The sequence below is a fragment of the Crassostrea angulata genome, chromosome 8 (genome assembly GCF_025612915.1).
Source record: "Crassostrea angulata isolate pt1a10 chromosome 8, ASM2561291v2, whole genome shotgun sequence".
NCBI classification, from domain to species: Eukaryota; Metazoa; Mollusca; class Bivalvia; order Ostreida; family Ostreidae; genus Magallana; species Magallana angulata.
Genome location: NC_069118.1, coordinates 1,788,282 through 1,806,615, shown reverse-complemented (window position 1 = coordinate 1,806,615; position 18,334 = coordinate 1,788,282). Strand labels below are relative to the sequence as shown.

Sequence of the window (18,334 nt, the reverse complement as noted above, 5' to 3'; positions counted from 1 at the left end):
TCTTGATAGCAACTGGCTTCTCCATTGCAATTGCTTATCCTTGTCCTTAACTCAAACCTGAAGTAATCTTTACGCGTTTTTATCCTTTGATTTGAAGCGGAGTAGATAATAGAGAAAACGTTCTAAAACAAAACTTGTCTAATTTTCCTTTATTCGCTTTACGAAGCTTAATTTAATAAAAATAACTTTCATTTAACTTTCATTAGAATATTCATCTCTCAGTAATTTTTATGATAAAAAATGACAATAACAAACTCTCAACCATCTCAAAAATCCATAAAACGAAAAACAGTGTTACATTAAAAGTTTAAAATCAAAGATTTTTAACTTATCTTTAACAATCTGATACAAGTAAATATCACAAAATTGATGGAAACAACATAGTACAAGTTGTACCGATTAGTAATTTTTTTTAACATGTATGGAACGATAACCGTATGAAACCTTCATAAATCAATTCAATTCTAACAAATAATATACACATTTATTTTAAAGTTATTCCAATAGCTTTAAATGACACATTATGGTAGAAAAATCATGTTTTTAAATCCATTACAAACGGACTTTTTTCACTCATGGTTGATACACAAATTAAGTATTTGAAAAAAAATAATGAATTCAAAATAACAAAATTTCATTGATAAATCAATAATCTAAATATATATATATATATATATATGCATTTCGAAAACTTTGAGTTTTCATAAAAAGCGGATTATTATCGAACAATCATTGTGACATTAACAAGTGTTTTTCAATAAGGCAAAGAAGGGGGCAGCGTGACACTAACATGAGAATTTATTTATAAGCGGGAGGAGGTTGGTATCCGCTTGGTGCCGCAGCCTGTGGGGGATAATTGTACTGGGGGTACGCGGGCTGTGTCCCCGGGGGATAGGCGGCAGTGTTGATATAGCCTCCACCCATCTGTACTCCTGATGCAGAAAAAACACACAGGTGTAATTCAACTAACGAACAACTATAATTCTTATAATACATGAATCAAGAGGCTCATTGACCCCATCGCTTACCTGGGCAACAATGGCCATTATAAAATCAAGGTTCTAAACGATAATGATCTTGCAAACTTTTCTCAGTAAGAATAACATGCAGTTTTTAAACAAAATATATATGTTATAATAAAAAAAAAAAACGAATCACAAACCTCCAGTTGTCGACGACATTACGGCAACATTTGTTCCAGGCGCGTGCAGTACTTGGCCTCTTGCCGCTAGGCGGCGTGGTCGGATGCAGCAGAAGAATACGATGATTCCAATCAGACAGGCTAGGCCTACCAGAGAACCAATTACAGCCCCCACGATAGAACCAATTGGTCTGGAGGTAAAGAGCAGAGAGAGTAATCTTATGCATGATTTAAGAACAAAATCTGAAGAAATGCCTCCATGTACCTATTTGCATTATAGTTTTCATATGACGTATTTTGATAACAAAAATTAAGACAATTAAATACTGAGTAACATTTTAATTGAACATAGTTAGGAAGAATATGCTTTATACAAATGTGCTATATACAAATGGCCGTAAAAGCAGCTTGAGCTATTAATTAGCTTATCACTAACTCAAAAAAAAAGTGATTATAAAGGGAAAAGTTGTCGTAATGCATATCAAATAATTAAAGAATTAAAAACCAGTTGCATTTCAATTAATAAAATGAAAATAAAACTGCGGTTTGTATTGATTAATAGATAAACTATGTTAACTTACAAGTACACGTAGTAGGAACAGTAGTAGGATATATAGCCACTGTTGTATGAGTATTCATAGCAATACCGGGCATCAGCGACATCTGTGAGAAAATATCAATAGCATGTATCATATAGGCTGTAAACAAGTCACATACAGAAAATATCAACAGCATGTATCATATAGGCTGTAAACAAGTCACATCAGCGACATCTGGCAGAATATATCAACAGCATGTAACATATAGGCTGTAAACAGGTCACATTAGCGACATCTGGCAGAATATTTCAATAGCATGTATCATATAGGCTGTAAACAGGTCACATCAGCGACATCTGTCAGAAAATATCAACAGCATGTATTATATAGACTGTTGTATGTGTATTAATAGCTCCCCTTTTCCTGCTTTAGAAGCCCACCTCTCGGATCCAAGAATTTCACAGTTTCTTATCCTAGACACCAGCTAGACATCGATAAGTAGAGAGAAATATTTTAAACATCATCAATTGTTACATTTAAAAAGTTAATTCTTGGGAATGTGTCAAAATTTGTTATACCTGACTACTGCCATCAGATAATGCACACCAGTGTCAGGTTTGCCTGATAATTTCTGAGAGGGGCTAAATACAGGCTAAATACTTATTATGAAATAATAAACGTCATCTTAAATCTACTACTGTATATATAGAATACTATACATGGGGAAACACCACAATAAAGCAAGCTTTCCATGGGGTGGGATCTACCATTTGGTCACCATTCCCCAGTAAAAAGTGCTCTATAGCCATATATTCAGACGGGGATTGGTTAAGGGAAAGGGTTCTATACAAAATCGAAAATCAACAACCTCTGAGAGTAAATCAATATCTTTATAATATTTTAAAGAATCCATATCATAAAGAAGTACATTCATATAATGCTTTATGTAACTGTTTAAGGTACTGGGCACAACTATAACCCTGTAAAATCTGGTCCATTTTATTTGGAGAGGGGGGGGGGGTACCTAGTTAAATACGTTTTAATCGTGCAACAGTGAAGGCAAGTGATGCAAAGCCATAATTCTTCTCATAACATCTCCGCCATTCTATTTCAATATCTGCATATTGAATACAAAACAAAAAAGGGTTTGTCTCTCGAACTTCCGGGGTATATAGTTTTAACATCGCACTCTACCGTATTTTTTCAAGGTAATCAATTGCGATGAACTAAGCAAATAAACACTAGATAGCAAACCGCCGCCTACCTTTGTTATGAAGCAATAACATTTAAATGTCATGTTGTCTGAGGAAAATGAACCAAGATTTAAACAAAACCTAGTTCAATTTAAATTCAATTTAAAGCACCACCAAAACAATGCATCAAAGTTATACGATTGTCATTATTATTACTTACCCCAAAGTACAATAAAAAAGATCAGGGGACTCACACCCATCTTCGCCATTTTGTTTTTAGATAAGATTTTATCACGTGATGTCAAAGTTACACACCGTCAAAAGGCTCTGAGTCAATAGTTAGATAAAATGTTTATTAAACTATTGGATTTCTAAGAGTGCATATCAATAGGCATTTATAAATTATCAAACTTCTAAAATAAATGCACTATGTCGTTCAAAACTATACTTACAATTCAATATTGATCTCTCTATCTGAAAAGTGGATGGGTCAATTTCTCGATGTAGTATTACGATGATGAATGTGTTTGGTATCATACCATAAAAAGACACTTTTGTTGGGTCAGCTTTCTTTTTTAGTTCACCTGAGCCAAAGGCTCAAGTGAGCTTTTCTGATCACAATTTGTCCGTTTCTGTCGTTGTCGTCGTTGTCGTCGTCGTTGTTGTCGTCGTTGTTGTTGTAAACTTTTCACATTTTCATCTTCTTCTCAAGAACCACTGGGCAGATTTCAACCAAATTTGGCACAAAGCACCACTAGGTGAAGGGGATTCAAGTTTGTTCAAATGAAGTGCCATACCCTCTTTAAAGGGGAGATAATTGAAAATTATCGAAAAATTGTTGGTATTTTTCAAAAATCTTCTTCTCAAAAACTATTCGGCCTGAAAAGCTTAAACTTGTGTGGAGGCATCATCAGGTAGTGTAGATTTAAGTTTGTTCAAATCATGGTCCCCGGGGGTAGGGAGGGGCCACAAGAGGGGGATCAAGTTTTACATAGGAATATATAGAGAACATAATTAAAAAATATTCTTCTCAAAAACTATCAGGCCAGAAAAGCTCAAATTAAAATGGGAGCATCCTCAGGAGGTCGTGTAGATTCAAGTTTGTTCAAATCATGGTCCCCGGGGGTAGGGTGGGGCCACAATTGGGTGATCAAGTTTTACATCGGAATATATAGAGAAAATCTTTAAAAATCTTCTTCTCAAAAACGATTAGGCTAGAAAAGCTCAAATTAAAATGGAAGCATCCTCAGGAAGTGTAGATTCAAGTTTGTTCAAATCATGGTCCCCGGGGGGAGAAAGGGGCCACAATTGGGGGATCATGTTTTACATAGGAATATATAGAGAAAATCTTTAAAAATTTTCTTCTCAAAAACTATTAGGCCAGAAAAGCTCAAATTAAAATGGAAGCATCCTCAGGAGAGTAGATTCAAGTTTGTTTAAATCATGATCCCCGGGGGTAGGGTGGGGCCACAATTGGGGAATCAAGTTTTACATAGGAATATATAGAGAAAATCTTTAAAAATCTATTAGGCCAGGAAAGCTCAAATTAAAATGGAAGCATCCTCAGGAAGTGTAGATTCAAGTTTGTTCAAATCATGGTCCCCGGGGATAGGGTGGGGCCAGCATTGAGGGATAAATTTTTCTATAGGAATATATAGAGAAAAACTTTTAAAAAATTTCTTTTGAAAACTATTCGGCCAAGAAAGTTTAAATTGGCGTGTAACCATCCTCAGATAATGTAGATTCAAGTTTGTTCAAATCATGGTCCCTGGGGGTAGGGCAGGGCCACAATGGGGGATAAATTTTTATATAGAGAGAAAATATTTAAAAGTCTTCTTCTCAAAACTATTAGGCCAGGAAAGCCCAAATTTGAGTGGAAGCATCCCCAGATCATATAGATTCAAGTTTGTTTAAATAATAGTCATGGGGTAAGGTGAGGCCACAATGGGGGATGAATTTTTACTTAGGAATATATAGAGAAAATCTTTAAAAATCTTCTTTTTAAAGACTATTTGGCCAGAAAAGCTTAAACTTGTGTAAAGGCATCCTCGGGTAGTGTAAATTCAAGTTTGCAAAATCACAGTCCCTAGTGGTAGGGCTAGACCGTGATGGCGGTGTGAAAGCACAGGTTATGCAGATTTAAGTTTGATGAAACCATGATTCCCTAGAGGAAAGTGGGGCCACGAAAAGGGGGGAGGTAATATAGGAATAGAGAAAAATCTTCTAACAGGTACAACAACAAAAGGGGCTTGGTATTTACCAAAAAATAAGAGGTGGATAAATTTTTTAGCAAGATCTACTGTACTCAGTTGTCAAGATATTTGATACTGTAATGCTAATTTGATCAGAATTAAGGCAATTGTTGCTCAGGTGAGCGATGTGGCCCCTGGACCTCTTGTTATATATTAGGATGCTCATTTGCATCAAAGTTTATGAAAATGAAATTTGTCTCCTCTTTAATTTGGTATCCTCAGTTCACTGGGATAACTTAATTAGGCAGCCTGACAGTTAGCAACTAATACTGTTTGTCTTAAAAAGCGAAAGCAGGTGCGACAACTCAGTTTATTTTAAACGGCCGAGGACTAGTTGCAATTTACCATTAAAAAATTACTAGTCCTTCGCTTTTATTTTACTGTTTCTAAAAGTGGGTGATCTGATAATGTTTGGTATTAAAATAGACAATAACGACACAAGAATCGCCAGGTTCTAAAGTCTGATTTTGTGTTTACAAGTATGATTACTATTGGATTGTATTAAAAAAATAACTAAAAGTGATACAATGAACGTGTGTTTTATATTTAGTTAGAGTCTAAATTTGTTTTGGGTTTTTTTGTGGGGATTTTTTTTTTTGGGGGGGGGGGGGTTTTGTTTGGTTTTTTGTTTTTGTTTTTTTTTTTTTGCATAGAAATGGGCAATCACTTTTGAAACGTATCCACACCAAATGAGCACGTCTAGAAATGAACAAACATAACTCGTTACTTCTAAAATACTAGTAAACACTTTAATATATACATGTAATATACTTTACACTGTCGTCGGAAGCAAATCGAAAGGGGGGGGGGGGGGGGCTAGACAAATCCTCAGAAATATTGAGAAAAAAGTAATTCCCAAAATCATGGAAATCCTAATCAGTGGGGGGAGGGGGGGGGGGGGGCTAGTATGCTTCTGAATCCAACTTCTCAATCTTTCAAGGTAAATTTGGGAACAATAATCTTTCCTGCGAGAAAAAGTGGGGGGGGGGGGGGGCTGAACCCTCTATCATGCTATGTTTTTAATGGTTAGGTATAACTTTGCAAAAAAAGTGGGGGGGCTAAGCCCCCCCCCTAGCCCCCCCCCCCCCCCCCGGTTCCGACGCCTATGCTTTAAAATGGTCAAATATACATGTATAGCAATGAACTTAACTTCATTTTGCTCATGTTGTAGGTTTCGTTTTGCTTTGGTTTCGTTTGGTTTCGATTTGATTTCGTTTCGGTAGATTTCGTTTCGTTTCAGTTCGTTTCGTTTCCATTTCGTTTTGTACTGTACAGGCACCCAGGTTTTCCTTATGATACCAATTATACCGGTTTGAAAATTGGATTAGATTGGTTGTCTCCTCGATGATTAATTCATTAAATATTTTGAAGGATTTAACTATCTACATACTGTAAAAGTCCGGGATTTTTGTTTTTGTTTTAAAGGGTTTGTTTTTTTAAAAATTGTGCGGGGAGTAAACTTTAATTACATATATTGGTATACACTCAAACCACATTTTACTTTTTAAAAAAATTTGACTGTGACTAGGGTCTAAAAAATTTCAAAGTGCGGCAATTTTTTTCTCTATCAAAAGTGCATTGCCAATAAGGTTATTTTTAGTTCTTCAGGTCAGTAAAATGATATGATGAAAAATTATAAAATACGAAGATATTGTGTGTGAATTCACACTACATATACATTGGAATTTATCAAAATTTACCTTTTACATGTAGTTTGTAAAAGTTATATTGCGTTAGTTTCCAGTGTTGTTTTTTTTTGTATCGTTTGATAGGTCGCGGGTTATATGACGGATTCACTGACCTGTGACTCATTGACAACATTTTCTGGATTTGTTTTAGCAAATATGACAAATGAACGAAGCATGATATGTTAAAACACATTTATAAACATACTGCATATTACAGGAATTTAGATATTACATGTCCTTTCATAAAAACAATTTGTATCAATATCATACAGATTCCTCTACGTGTAACAAAACAGAATATTATATTACTATCAATAATCTGTAAAACTAAATTAATAAAACTTAACCTTTCTATATGCACAAGTTGATAAACATTTGGTACTAAAAAGCTCAATTGCAATATTTTTTTTATTATAAACAGATATATACCGTTATTTCAAAATGAATCAAATGTTTTTGGATGTCACACTTTGAACAAATCTAAACAATAGACTGAACTTAATAGATAAATAATAAGATTTCAGATGCCAGAATAAAAGTTTTAAAATGAAAATGCTAAAGGTTAATAGCTGATGTTGATATGACAAAATCATGTATATATATGCATTTTGAAACCTTTATGTTTGAATAAAAAGCAGATTAATATTTGCGTATGATATTTTATTTATAAGGAGGAGGGGGTTGGTTTCCGTCTGGTCCTGCCGCCTGTGGGGGATAGTTGTACTGGGGGTAGGCGGGCTGTGTCCCCGGGGGGTAGGCGGGCTGTGTCCCCGGGGGGTAGGCGGGCTGAGTCCCCGGAGGATAGGCGGCAGTGTTGATGTAGCCTCCACCCATCTGTACTCCTGCCGAAACACGTTGAAAGAACATTAATTGATTATGAAAACGTTAATTGATATAAATCTTACACTTAAACATTTTAAATGAGCATATAGAACACTGTAAACTATTTTGCAACTATCTATCACGACACCCTTTGGCTTGATCAGTAAGACACAAAATTGTTTTGAGATTTTACAAATTTGAATAAAACAAAATATGTTCTTATATTCAAAATGAATTGAAATGACAGAGAGTTCACGCTGTGATTAACTTGTTCGCAATGATTAATTTGTTCTACATCAAGTGCATTTTTATTAACTTCAACAGATATAATAGACTTTAGCGGACCAGTTCGTGCCAATATATAGTCGACTTTTAAGTCCAACAAAGGTTGCAAAAAATTTTCGCACGCGAGTAAAAGGTGGCCTGCAGGATGCAGAACTTCATGTTTTTTCCAGTGAAGGCTATATCACTTACCCCCTGCCCCTGTCGTGGCTACGACAGCGACATTTGATCCAGGTGTGTGCAGTATTTGGCCTCTTGCCGCTAGACGGCGCGGTCGGATGCAGCAGAAGAAGACGATTAATCCAATCATAGCCGCTAGGAATACCAGAGAACCAATCACAGCTCCCGCAATAGAACCAATGGGCCTATAGGTATACAGAGCAATGAAAACTAATCTTGTGTATGATTGTAAAAGAAAACTGCCTCAGTGTAACTTTTCACAACCATTTAAAACAATGTACTTTAATTTCAAAATAAGGTATTTTAGGATCAAATAATGGAGTAAAAACAAGTTAGACTTCAATCTTAGGAAAGTAATACTAGCTTCTGTATTGATTAATGTAAAGCTTATGTTTACTTACAAGTACACGTAGCTGTAGTAACAGTAGTATGTAAAGTAGCCATCGTAATATGTGTAAGTATAGCAGTATGCAGCCTCTGCAACATCTGTCAGAAAAATATCAACATCAAATATAATATTTGTCATATCAGGTGTAAACACGTGCAGGGATGCCTCTATCTAGTGTCTCGCACGAGGAGGGTAACTATGGCATCTTTTCGGGGGGGGGGGGGTAACATCACTCAAACAGGTTAGGAACAGTCGTCCAAATGGCATATTCTAGCCCATTTGGGATGTAATACTCTAAAATTGATATAGATTTACATTGAAAAAACGAAAAATTATTTTAGTTATGTTGTTACCTTGTTAAAGAAATGCATAAATATACATTAATTACAAAAACATTCGGTAATGCTACCTTCCTACTTTCACGATTCGCAGCGCGATTGAAATCGCGGACTTTATCGTAGAGTAACCGTAGTCATTCTTTCAAATCTTAATAGGTTTCGAGGTATGTCGAGGCAATCGTTTTGATCACAGAAAAAAAAAGCAATATTCTAGACCAACATGGTTAACTTTCCATTTTAATTATACGATATCATCGTATCAATCCGCAATGCGCCGCTTTCAAGCGGTTATTTTGTTTAATCGCGCTCCACTCGTCGTGATGATCTTGATCAGTCTTGACCAAGACAAACACAACGCTAAGCTGAATTCAGCTGTGATGCTTCATTATGGTCAGTAGGGGTTTTTAGATATATTCGATAAAAAAGTTTGGATCTACTAAGTGATTAAGCTTAAAAACAGGAAGAGTTGCAGAGAAACTTGTTAACGAATTTTTGGTATAAGTAATGTGGATTAACCACATTTTTCAAAATAAAAGTAAAAAATCTGAGTTTTTTTATTTTTGCCACTGTAACTCTTTATCACATGTAGGGTATTATATCCCAAACGATGATTATATTATACATCATTTGTAGACTGGTTAAAACCTGATAAAAAATTTAAAAGGAGATGACTGATCTTTTTATGACGGTATGGATGTCTTTTAAAAAAGATTGCTGATGGTCTGTCTGAACATTTGACAATTTGTCAGTGATGGCTTGCACTGCTGAACTGTAACAACCCAAAAAACCACAGTAGACATTCAAAAACAAACCTGATAAGTATATAGATTATGCTATATTAATAATATCATGTACCTTTTAACCGTATAAATTTATAATAAATATATCACATGCTCGGATCTAGAGGAGGGGGGCGGGGGGTTTCGACTCCCCTGGAAAATTTACATAGTAAAATATAGATGTAAAATACATACGCAAATATGCCTAGGACCCCCCCCCCCTCTTCCAGGGATTAGGAATTTCAAGATTTCGGGAATATTTTTTTCCTTGGTTTGATTTTTTTCTTGGAGCTATAGGTATACTACACCCCCCCCTCCCACACACACACACACACACATATTAGGAATGTCATGATTTGGGGGAATAGAAATTCAGACAACCCCCCCCCCCGGAAAAATTTTCTGGATCCACGCATCATCAACACCATCATACATTAATTGAATCATAAACTACAAGTACCCCAAACTATGTTAAATACATCTTATAACCTTTCCGTTTATCAACAAAGTCTGCCATATTACTTTTTCTTTCGCTCTATTTGGAATAGAGGCAGATCAACAGCTGATCAACCTTTTTTGCCTTGTTGAATACGTTGGGCTCAGGTATCAATTACAGTAACTGAAGCTGTTTCTTTCATAATTTTATCGCTTTTCTGTATCTCTGTGCATATTGGTTAAGCTTGAATGAACAAAATTATATGGGGTTTACCGCCTTAACTTCCTGGATTTGTATTAATAACTTATGTGCATTTTATTTTATAAGGTATTCAATTGTATAAACTACGTAAAGAAACAAAACTGTGCTTGCCCTGAAGTAGCCAGTCCGTTCAAATAATACCATATAGTTTAGAGTGATCAAGATTTGAGAACATTAATAAACTTTTTATGAGACTATTTTACGTACATGAAACGATTGCAGTCAGTTCGATAGAAAATGATTTACTTGCTTAACCGTAAAATTCAGGTCCTTCTTAGTTCAAATTTAATCGCCGGAACAAAACAATAAGACAGAGTCGCTCGAATGTTGTTGAAATATATGTATTTTTATGATAATTACTTACCCCAAAGTATGATGAATAAGAGCAGAGAACCTAGACCCATGTTCGCCATCTTGGTTTTAGGTAAGATTCTATCACGTGGTGTCAAAGTAGTATCCTTTCGTTGATTAACCAACCAATTACAAAAAAAATGAAGCCACTCCAGTATATCAGGAAATTTCTTTTCCTTCTATCAAAAAATCTATTCAAACAAAATACCATCCGTGTAGCTTAGACATCTTTTCCTGTTTGCTCAACTGTTTTAGAGAGATGAGACATAAAGTTTCTATGTTTGATTTACATGATATGAGTACATATTTTATAGTGTTGTTAGATATAACAATATATATATAAAGTCAAAACAAATAATTGAATAATACGCTCTCTTCTCATTCATGTAAGTTTAAATGTGATTCAACAAAACTGTAGCAAATCAATATTAAGGATTCAGTAATGCTCAATTTTGAAAAAAAAATATTTATTGATTGAAATCAATATTTTACCCAACAGCTGTTATTTTTACAGTGGAAATAAAAACGGGAATCGTTGAATTGTTTCCCTTGTATATATTTTATTGTCTTCGTTTACAGTATTTGAAATAACAGATAAAGATTAAAATTAATTTCTTGACAATTACGTAATGATAATTTAATGGACATTTTTTCAAAATCACTTTATCATTTTTCAACGTATCTAACAGCAACAGAACAGAGTGTTGTTTCTATCGCAGACTTCCAGGCCTGCCAGTAATTCCCATCATTTGTGTTTTGAGCGTTGAACACAATCTATACAAAGGGGGAGATAACTTGTATGTTACCCATTTAAGATTGTGGTGGTGTTATTTATTGGAAGTAATGTGTGTTGTTTGACTGTTTATTTTTAGCACTGGTGATGGTCATAATGTGAGGTGGTGGTTTAATTTAAAAATAGGGCTTCTTTACAGTTAATGATAAAGATATATAAAGGTTTTTGACACATATTAAATGTAAAAGGCGTTCTTTACGAGTGAATTAACAATTTTTCCAGTCTTAGTGATGTTCTATGATCACGTAAAAAGAATATAATATTATAATTACAGCGTTAAACTATCGATGCATGCATTTACGTCAATATTTTCGTTCATTGTCTGATATGCTTCTTTTCTATGTGATCCTGAACAAGTACCTCCCGTGTTATTTTGATATAGAAATCTGCAGATGGACTCATTAACAGATTTTTCTTAAGCTTAATTTATCTTAAAACTTATATTCAATTCTATTGTGTTTATGATTTTTTGCTATTTGCAATAAAATTCTTGTTTTCATTTATGGAACGAAAAAGAAGTTTCACGAAAATTTCACTTCGTCCATTGTCTTTGACTTTTAGCTGCTGGATGTCTCTGGATCCCTTCTACTATGCCTTTTTTACAGGTAATGTTGAGATATAAAAAGGTTTTAGAGACATATTACATGTAAAAGGCGTTCTTTAAGGATAAATAATTTTTTTACTTTTCTGAATGCTATTCAGTGGTAAAATGAAGTAAAAAGAGGAATACAACATTACAAACACAGCGTCAAATTATCGATGCATGCATTTTTGTCAATACTGTTGTTCATTGTCTGATAATCTTCTACTTTGTGGTATTAAAAATCACTTTCCGTGTTGTTTTAACATAGAAATCTGCAAATGTACTCATAAACATTTTGTCCTAATGCTTAATTTATTTATAAACTTATATTATAGTTTATTGTGTTCATGATTTTTTGATATTTGCAATGAAATAATTAGTTTTCATTTGTGGAACGATAAAGCGTATAACAAACTGTTCACTACGTCCATTGTCTTTGACTTTTAGTTGTTGGATGTCTTTGGATGCCTTCTTCTATGCCTTTGCCATTCCCGTGGGGGTCATCATTCTGGCTAACCTCGTGATCTTCATCATCACAGTGGTAAGCATTTTCAGGAGACCCCAGGGCCTGCGCAGTAGCCAGTCAAAGCACAAAATGGCCATTACAAACTTACAGGCTTCGTGCGTACTTCTAGGTATTTACTAGTTTATATCGAAGCAATATGGTTCTCATGGGTGGCTATACTGTCATTGTATACCGTAATTCAATGACATTTAATGGACGTGGTCACACTCAAAATTGGTCAAAATTTATTTTTCCATTTTTATTATTTACATTCCTTCATTATTGCATAACTAATACTAGTAGTTAATCAATTTAAGAGCAAATTGTCGAGTTTTACGCAAAATACAGAGCTCACAAGTTTTTGCTTTTTTGTATAATACTTAGGTCATGATTTTGTTTACATTTTTTAAATTCCAGGTTTATAATATTAGTGAATGTTGCAACGCTAGAAACTTTTATTTATGTTTAAAACAAATAAAAAGATATAAAAATCGGCTTTAAAAATTTCAATAATTATACTGACCCGATGTGAACAAAAACGAAGTAGGAGCCTTATTCACATAATAAAGAATTGAAAGAATTAAATTATATCTCTATGACTGACTCTTAAATATATGTTAATTACTATAAATACATTATGAAAGCATTATAAACGATAAAAAAGAAAAATATTTGACCAAAATCGTGACCATGCCCCTTTAAGAAGAAATAATATGCAAAGAAATATGAAGGTCTTATTTCATTCGTTAAATATGTTTAAATTATGTAACCGTGAGGGTAAGATATTTAAAGCCATCATTTTTTATAACTTTTCCGCAATTCTATTTCTATCTGCAAACTGGGTTAAATGAACAAAACCAAATAGGGTTTGTCTCTCGAACTTCCGGGGTATATAGTTTTTACATCGCATTCTATCGTATTTTTCAAGGTAATCAATTGCGATGAACTAAGCAAATAAACATTAGATAGCAAACCGCCGCTTATCTTTGTTATGAAGCAATAGCATTCAAATGTCATGTTGTTTGAGGAAAATAAACCTAGATTTAAACAAAATTTAGTATAATTCTTCAATTTTAATCACCAGAACAAAACAATGCATCAGTGTTACACGATTGTCATTGAAATACTTCTTCATTAAGATTACTTACCCCAAAATATTATGAAGAAGATGAGAGGACTCAAACTCATGTTTGCCATCTTGTTTTTAGATAAGATTTTTTCACGTGATGTCAAAGTTACGAATATTAAAAAACATCCGAGTCAATAGTTGAATAAAAAGTTTATCAGACTATCGGGTTTCTAACATTGCATGTGAATAGGCAATTAACAAACTTCTGAAACAAATGCACTATGTCGTTCAAAACTATACTTACAATTAAAAAGCATTATTTCATTTAATATATTTTTGAATCGCTTTGTCTGATCTATCTGTCTGAAAAGGGGATGGGTCATGTTATGAATGTGGTATTGCTAGGATGAATGTGTTTGGTATCATACCATAGAAAGACACTTTTGTTGTGTCGGCTCTCTTCTTTGTATATTAGGATACTCATTTGCATCTAGGTTTATCTCTTCTTTTTTCTCATTTACTTTCACTTAGAATTATTAAAAAGATACATTGACGTTGTAAAAGTTATGTGAATAAGATCATAGATTTGTGATAAAACATACATACAGGTCAGGAAAAATCTGGGTTGTCATTCCATGGAATTTTCCGCATAGCTACAGTCCTGCAGCTATGAAAAAGATGTTTGGGATTAAAGTTATAATACCAATTATACCGGTTTGAAATTTGGATTGGATTGGTTGTCTCATCGATGACGGTAGATTAACCCAATATTTGGAAGGATTTAAATATCTACATACTGTAAAAGTCCGGGATTTTTGTTTTATAGGGTTTGTTTTTAAATTGTGCGGGAAGTGAATCCTTAATCACATGTATTGGTATACTCTCAAATCACATTAATTTTTGACTGTGACTTGGTTCTAAAAAATTTCAAAGAGCGGTAATTTTCTTCTTTGTTTAAAGTGCATTGCCAAAAGGGTTATTTTTGGTTCTTTAGGTCAGGTCAGTAAATTGATATGATGAGAAATTATAAAATACGAAGATATGGCGTGTGAATTCACACTACATATACATTGGCATTTATATTAAAATTTACCTTTTACATGTAGTTTGCAAAAGTTTTATTGCGTTAGTTTCCAGGTTTTTTATCGTTTGATATGTCGCGGGTTATATAATAACGGATTAACTGACCTATGACTCATTGTCAATATTTTTTTGATTTGTTTCAGCAAATATGACAAATGAAAGAAGCATGATATGTTTAAACACATTAAAAATTTAATAAACATACTGCATATTACAGGAATTTTAAATAACATGTTCTTTAATTTAAACAATTTGTATCAATATCACACAGATTCTTCTACGTGTAGCAAAACAGGATATTATATAACTATCAATAATCTGTAAAACTAAATTAATAAAACTTAACCTTTCTATATGCACGAGTTAATAAACATTTGAAACTAAAAAGCTCAATTGCAATATTTTTTTTTATTATTAACAGATATATACCCTGTTATTTCAAAATGAATCAAATGTTCTTTGGATGTCACACACACCAAAACTAAACAATACAATGAAAGGAACATTCGTTAACTTAAGTTATGGTTAAAAAAGATTTCAAATGTCAGAATGAAAATTATAAAATACAAATAATTAAGGTTAATAGATAAGTGAATATGACAAAATCATGTTTACATTTTCATTTTGAAAACTGGACGTTTTCATAAAAAGCGCATTATATTATCAAAGATGCATTGTTACAAAAATATCTTACATAAGAATTTCTATGTATAAGGGGGAGGAGGTTGCTTTCCGTCCGGTGCCGCGGCCTCTGGGGGATAGTTGTATTGGGGGTAGGCGGGCTGAGTCCCCGGTGGGTAGGCGGGCTGAGTCCCCGGGGGGTACGCAGGCTGAGTCCCCGGGGGATAGGCGGCAGTGTTGATGTAGCCTCCACCCATCTGTACTCCTGATGCAGAAAATAAACCATTTAAAGAGGAATAATAGATGATACAAACGTTCAAAAACTATAGAAATCTTATACTTTAGCAATTTAACAAAACATTTATTTTGCTACAACTTTATTTCACAATTGTGATTAATTGGTTCGCACTGATTTTTTTTATATCAAGCTTATATTTATTTACTTCAACAGAGACAATAGACTTTAGCCAGTTTGCACCTGTTAATTTTCGCAACAACACGGATCTTTCAAAAGTTGCGAAATATCTTGAATACGATTAAAAGTTGGCTGTATATTTGCAGAACTTTGTGTTTTACCAGCAAAGACCAAGTCACATACCTCCGGCTGTTGTTCCAACGACAGCGACATTTGATCCGGGCGTGTGCAGTATTTGGCCTCTTGCCGCTAGACGGCGCGGTCGGATGCAGCAGAAGAAGACGATGAGTCCAATCAGAACCGCTAGGAATACCAGAGAACCAATCACAGCTCCCGCGATAGAACCAATAGGTCTGTAGGTAAATAGTATACAGGTTAATCTTGTGTATGGCTGTATAAGAAAACTGCCTCCATGTAACTTTTCACATTATTTTAAAATACATGTGTGTACTTAAGAAAAATAATCGTTTGAGTGTCAAAAAGGGGCAGTAGGAAGTAAAAAACAATTTTAATTTCAATCAAAAAGGGTGAAAAAAAACAATGCTTTTGGTGTTGAAATAAAACTTGTGTTTACTTACAAGTATAGGTAACTTGAGTAGGTACAGTAGTATGAAGTGTACCCATTGTATGTGTAATAATAGCAGTATGCAGCTTCAGCAGCATCTGTCAACAAATATACAATAAGGAAACATCTGTTATAATATCTATTATCACATCATGCCGATGTGCCCCTGTCCAATATATCGCACGAGTAAGATAAAGGTATGCGAACGCATCTGCACGTATACAAGCGTCTAAAATCGGGTACTCGTATCGTCATTAACCGATTCGGGTCAGATCAAGATTCAATCAGAAATTCTATCTGGACAATCGTATCAAAACAGCAAATGAGATCGTGACAGATCGCGTCACCAGAAAAATACCCAAATTTTAAAAGTAATATATATAGATTTTTTTATTTAATAAATAATAGTTCTGAGCTAAACAAATCATATTCTATTTTATTTTTACGTTTTGCAAAATAAACCCCCAAAAAAATCTTCTGTAAATTCATATCTCATTTTGGGCATTACATCCCGAATGAGATAGTATTTAACCTATTTCTGAGACTTTGTCCAACTTGCCTGAAGATCTCAAGGGAGAGTGGCTTCCCTTTAATTGATATCATTATGTGTGGGTTTTTTATAGTCTCTCCAAACAAGTGACGGTTCGTAAAGACTCTCTTGACTGTAACTACCCTACAATTTCCGCATTCATTCAGAAACAAACCTAATATGTATATACTCTACTACATACATAAAAAAAAATAATATCAAACTTTTAACAGATCAGAGATATTATCACTTTCAAGCAAATAAATACATTATAAAGTACTAGTGCATCAAGCATATTTTTTTTTACATTATGATATATAGATTATGATAAAACTGGGCATCGATAAATTATAATTTTGAAAAGGGACAACATCCACCTTTCTACGCCTATTTAATACGCTGAGATCAGATATCAACTGGAATATTAAGCTGTTCATGTTAAATTAAGCGTTTCCGTTCATCACTCAGACAACTCAGTGTCAATAATAATGTGCATATTGGATAGGCTTCACAGAACTTAATAAAGTAAGGTTTCTATCTAGAATTTCCTTGGTATGTATTTTAAACTTATACGCATTTTACTGTTCAAGGTAATGAATCATGTAAACTTTAGTAAACAAACAAAGCTGCGCTTGTCCGAGAGAAGCATACACGTTTCAAGTTCCTGTGGTTGATTGACATGAAAATAAAAATGAACATAACTTAAATTTTTATTTATTTATTACACGTATATAAAGATGGCAATCATTCGGTTATGACATTATTAACCTTCGTAAAACGTAGAGAATTTGTTCCGTAAAAATTCAAGTCCTTCTTTATAGGTCAGTTTAAATCGCCTGAACAAAACATTTATACACAGATTTGCTCAATTGTTGTGGAAATGCGTGTACTCCTTAGTAAGATCTGTACTTACCCCAAAGTGTGATGAATAAGAGCAGAGAACCAAGATCTTTCTTCGCCATCTTCTTTTTAGATAAAGATTTAATCACGTGGTCTATCTGTCAGAGTAGTTCCCGTTTGATGATCTACACACCAATTACAAAAAGGATACAGAGACACTCAAATACAACCCCAAATTTTTCCTTCTATTAAAGATTCATTAAGATAAAGTACCATCCTTGTAACTCAGAAATATGTCCTGTTTGCTCAACTGTTTTAGGTAGGTGAGACATAGAGTTGCAATGGTTGGTCTTAATTCGAGTACATATTTAATAGTGATGTTAAAAATAACATTTAAAGTCATGATGGATATTTTAGTCAAAACAAGTGAAACGAATTATGCATACGTTCATCTTCTCATAACTTTATATGGGATTGAACAACGCAGTAGCAAATCAATATGAAGGATTCGGTATTGCTCAATAAAAAATATATAATTCATTGATTGAAATTGATATTTAACCTAACAGCTGTTATTTTCACAGTGGAAATAATTTTAAACGGAAGTTATTGAATTGTCTCTGTTGTACATATATGTTGTTGTTTTCGGTTACAGTAAACTATTTGAAATTACAGATAAAT

General features: G+C 33.8%; 3 protein-coding genes across 4 annotated transcripts; all 3 read right to left on the bottom strand.

The window, feature by feature from the left end:
• Positions 1-134: 134 nt before the first annotated feature.
• LOC128159324 (uncharacterized) lies at positions 135-3,235 on the bottom strand. Its single transcript, XM_052822378.1, has 4 exons — positions 3,094-3,235; positions 1,723-1,804; positions 1,163-1,332; positions 135-932 (listed from the first exon to the last, which is right to left on the bottom strand). The coding sequence occupies exons 1-4, from the start codon at positions 3,140-3,142 to the stop codon at positions 799-801; spliced, it is 435 nt and encodes a 144-aa protein (XP_052678338.1). The 5' UTR covers positions 3,143-3,235; the 3' UTR covers positions 135-798.
• A 3,755-nt stretch (positions 3,236-6,990) lies between these two features.
• On the bottom strand, positions 6,991-10,859 carry LOC128160666 (uncharacterized). Its single transcript, XM_052824031.1, has 4 exons — positions 10,664-10,859; positions 8,499-8,583; positions 8,110-8,282; positions 6,991-7,655 (listed from the first exon to the last, which is right to left on the bottom strand). Exons 1-4 carry the CDS (start codon positions 10,710-10,712, stop codon positions 7,474-7,476), a joined length of 489 nt encoding a protein of 162 aa, XP_052679991.1. The 5' UTR covers positions 10,713-10,859; the 3' UTR covers positions 6,991-7,473.
• A 3,754-nt stretch (positions 10,860-14,613) lies between these two features.
• Positions 14,614-18,059, bottom strand: LOC128160667 (uncharacterized). 2 transcript variants are annotated; one of them, XM_052824033.1, is made up of 5 exons: positions 17,727-18,059; positions 16,298-16,382; positions 15,903-16,072; positions 15,378-15,569; positions 14,614-15,164 (listed from the first exon to the last, which is right to left on the bottom strand). In XM_052824033.1, exons 1-4 carry the CDS (start codon positions 17,773-17,775, stop codon positions 15,388-15,390), a joined length of 486 nt encoding a protein of 161 aa, XP_052679993.1. In that variant the 5' UTR covers positions 17,776-18,059; the 3' UTR covers positions 14,614-15,164; positions 15,378-15,387. The 2 variants fall into 2 exon arrangements, with proteins under 2 accessions (XP_052679993.1, XP_052679992.1); XM_052824032.1 differs by having other exon boundaries at positions 14,618-15,569; positions 17,727-18,056.
• Positions 18,060-18,334: the final 275 nt, after the last annotated feature.

Coding starts and splice junctions, on each gene's coding strand:
- LOC128159324 (XM_052822378.1), bottom strand. CDS start 3,142: ATGGCGAAGATGGGTGTGAGTCCCCTGATCTTTTTTATTGTACTTTGG. Junction 1,333..1,722: donor TGTTCCTACTACGTGTACTT/GTAAGTTAACAT, acceptor CTTTACCTCCAG/ACCAATTGGTTCTATCGTGG. Junction 933..1,162: donor AATGTCGTCGACAACTGGAG/GTTTGTGATTCG, acceptor TTTCTGCATCAG/GAGTACAGATGGGTGGAGGC.
- LOC128160666 (XM_052824031.1), bottom strand. CDS start 10,712: ATGGCGAACATGGGTCTAGGTTCTCTGCTCTTATTCATCATACTTTGG. Junction 8,584..10,663: donor CTTATTCATCATACTTTGGG/GTAAGTAATTAT, acceptor TTTTTCTGACAG/ATGTTGCAGAGGCTGCATAC. Junction 8,283..8,498: donor TACTACAGCTACGTGTACTT/GTAAGTAAACAT, acceptor GTATACCTATAG/GCCCATTGGTTCTATTGCGG.
- LOC128160667 (XM_052824033.1), bottom strand. CDS start 17,775: ATGGCGAAGAAAGATCTTGGTTCTCTGCTCTTATTCATCACACTTTGG. Junction 16,073..16,297: donor TACTCAAGTTACCTATACTT/GTAAGTAAACAC, acceptor ATTTACCTACAG/ACCTATTGGTTCTATCGCGG. Junction 15,570..15,902: donor CGTTGGAACAACAGCCGGAG/GTATGTGACTTG, acceptor TTTCTGCATCAG/GAGTACAGATGGGTGGAGGC.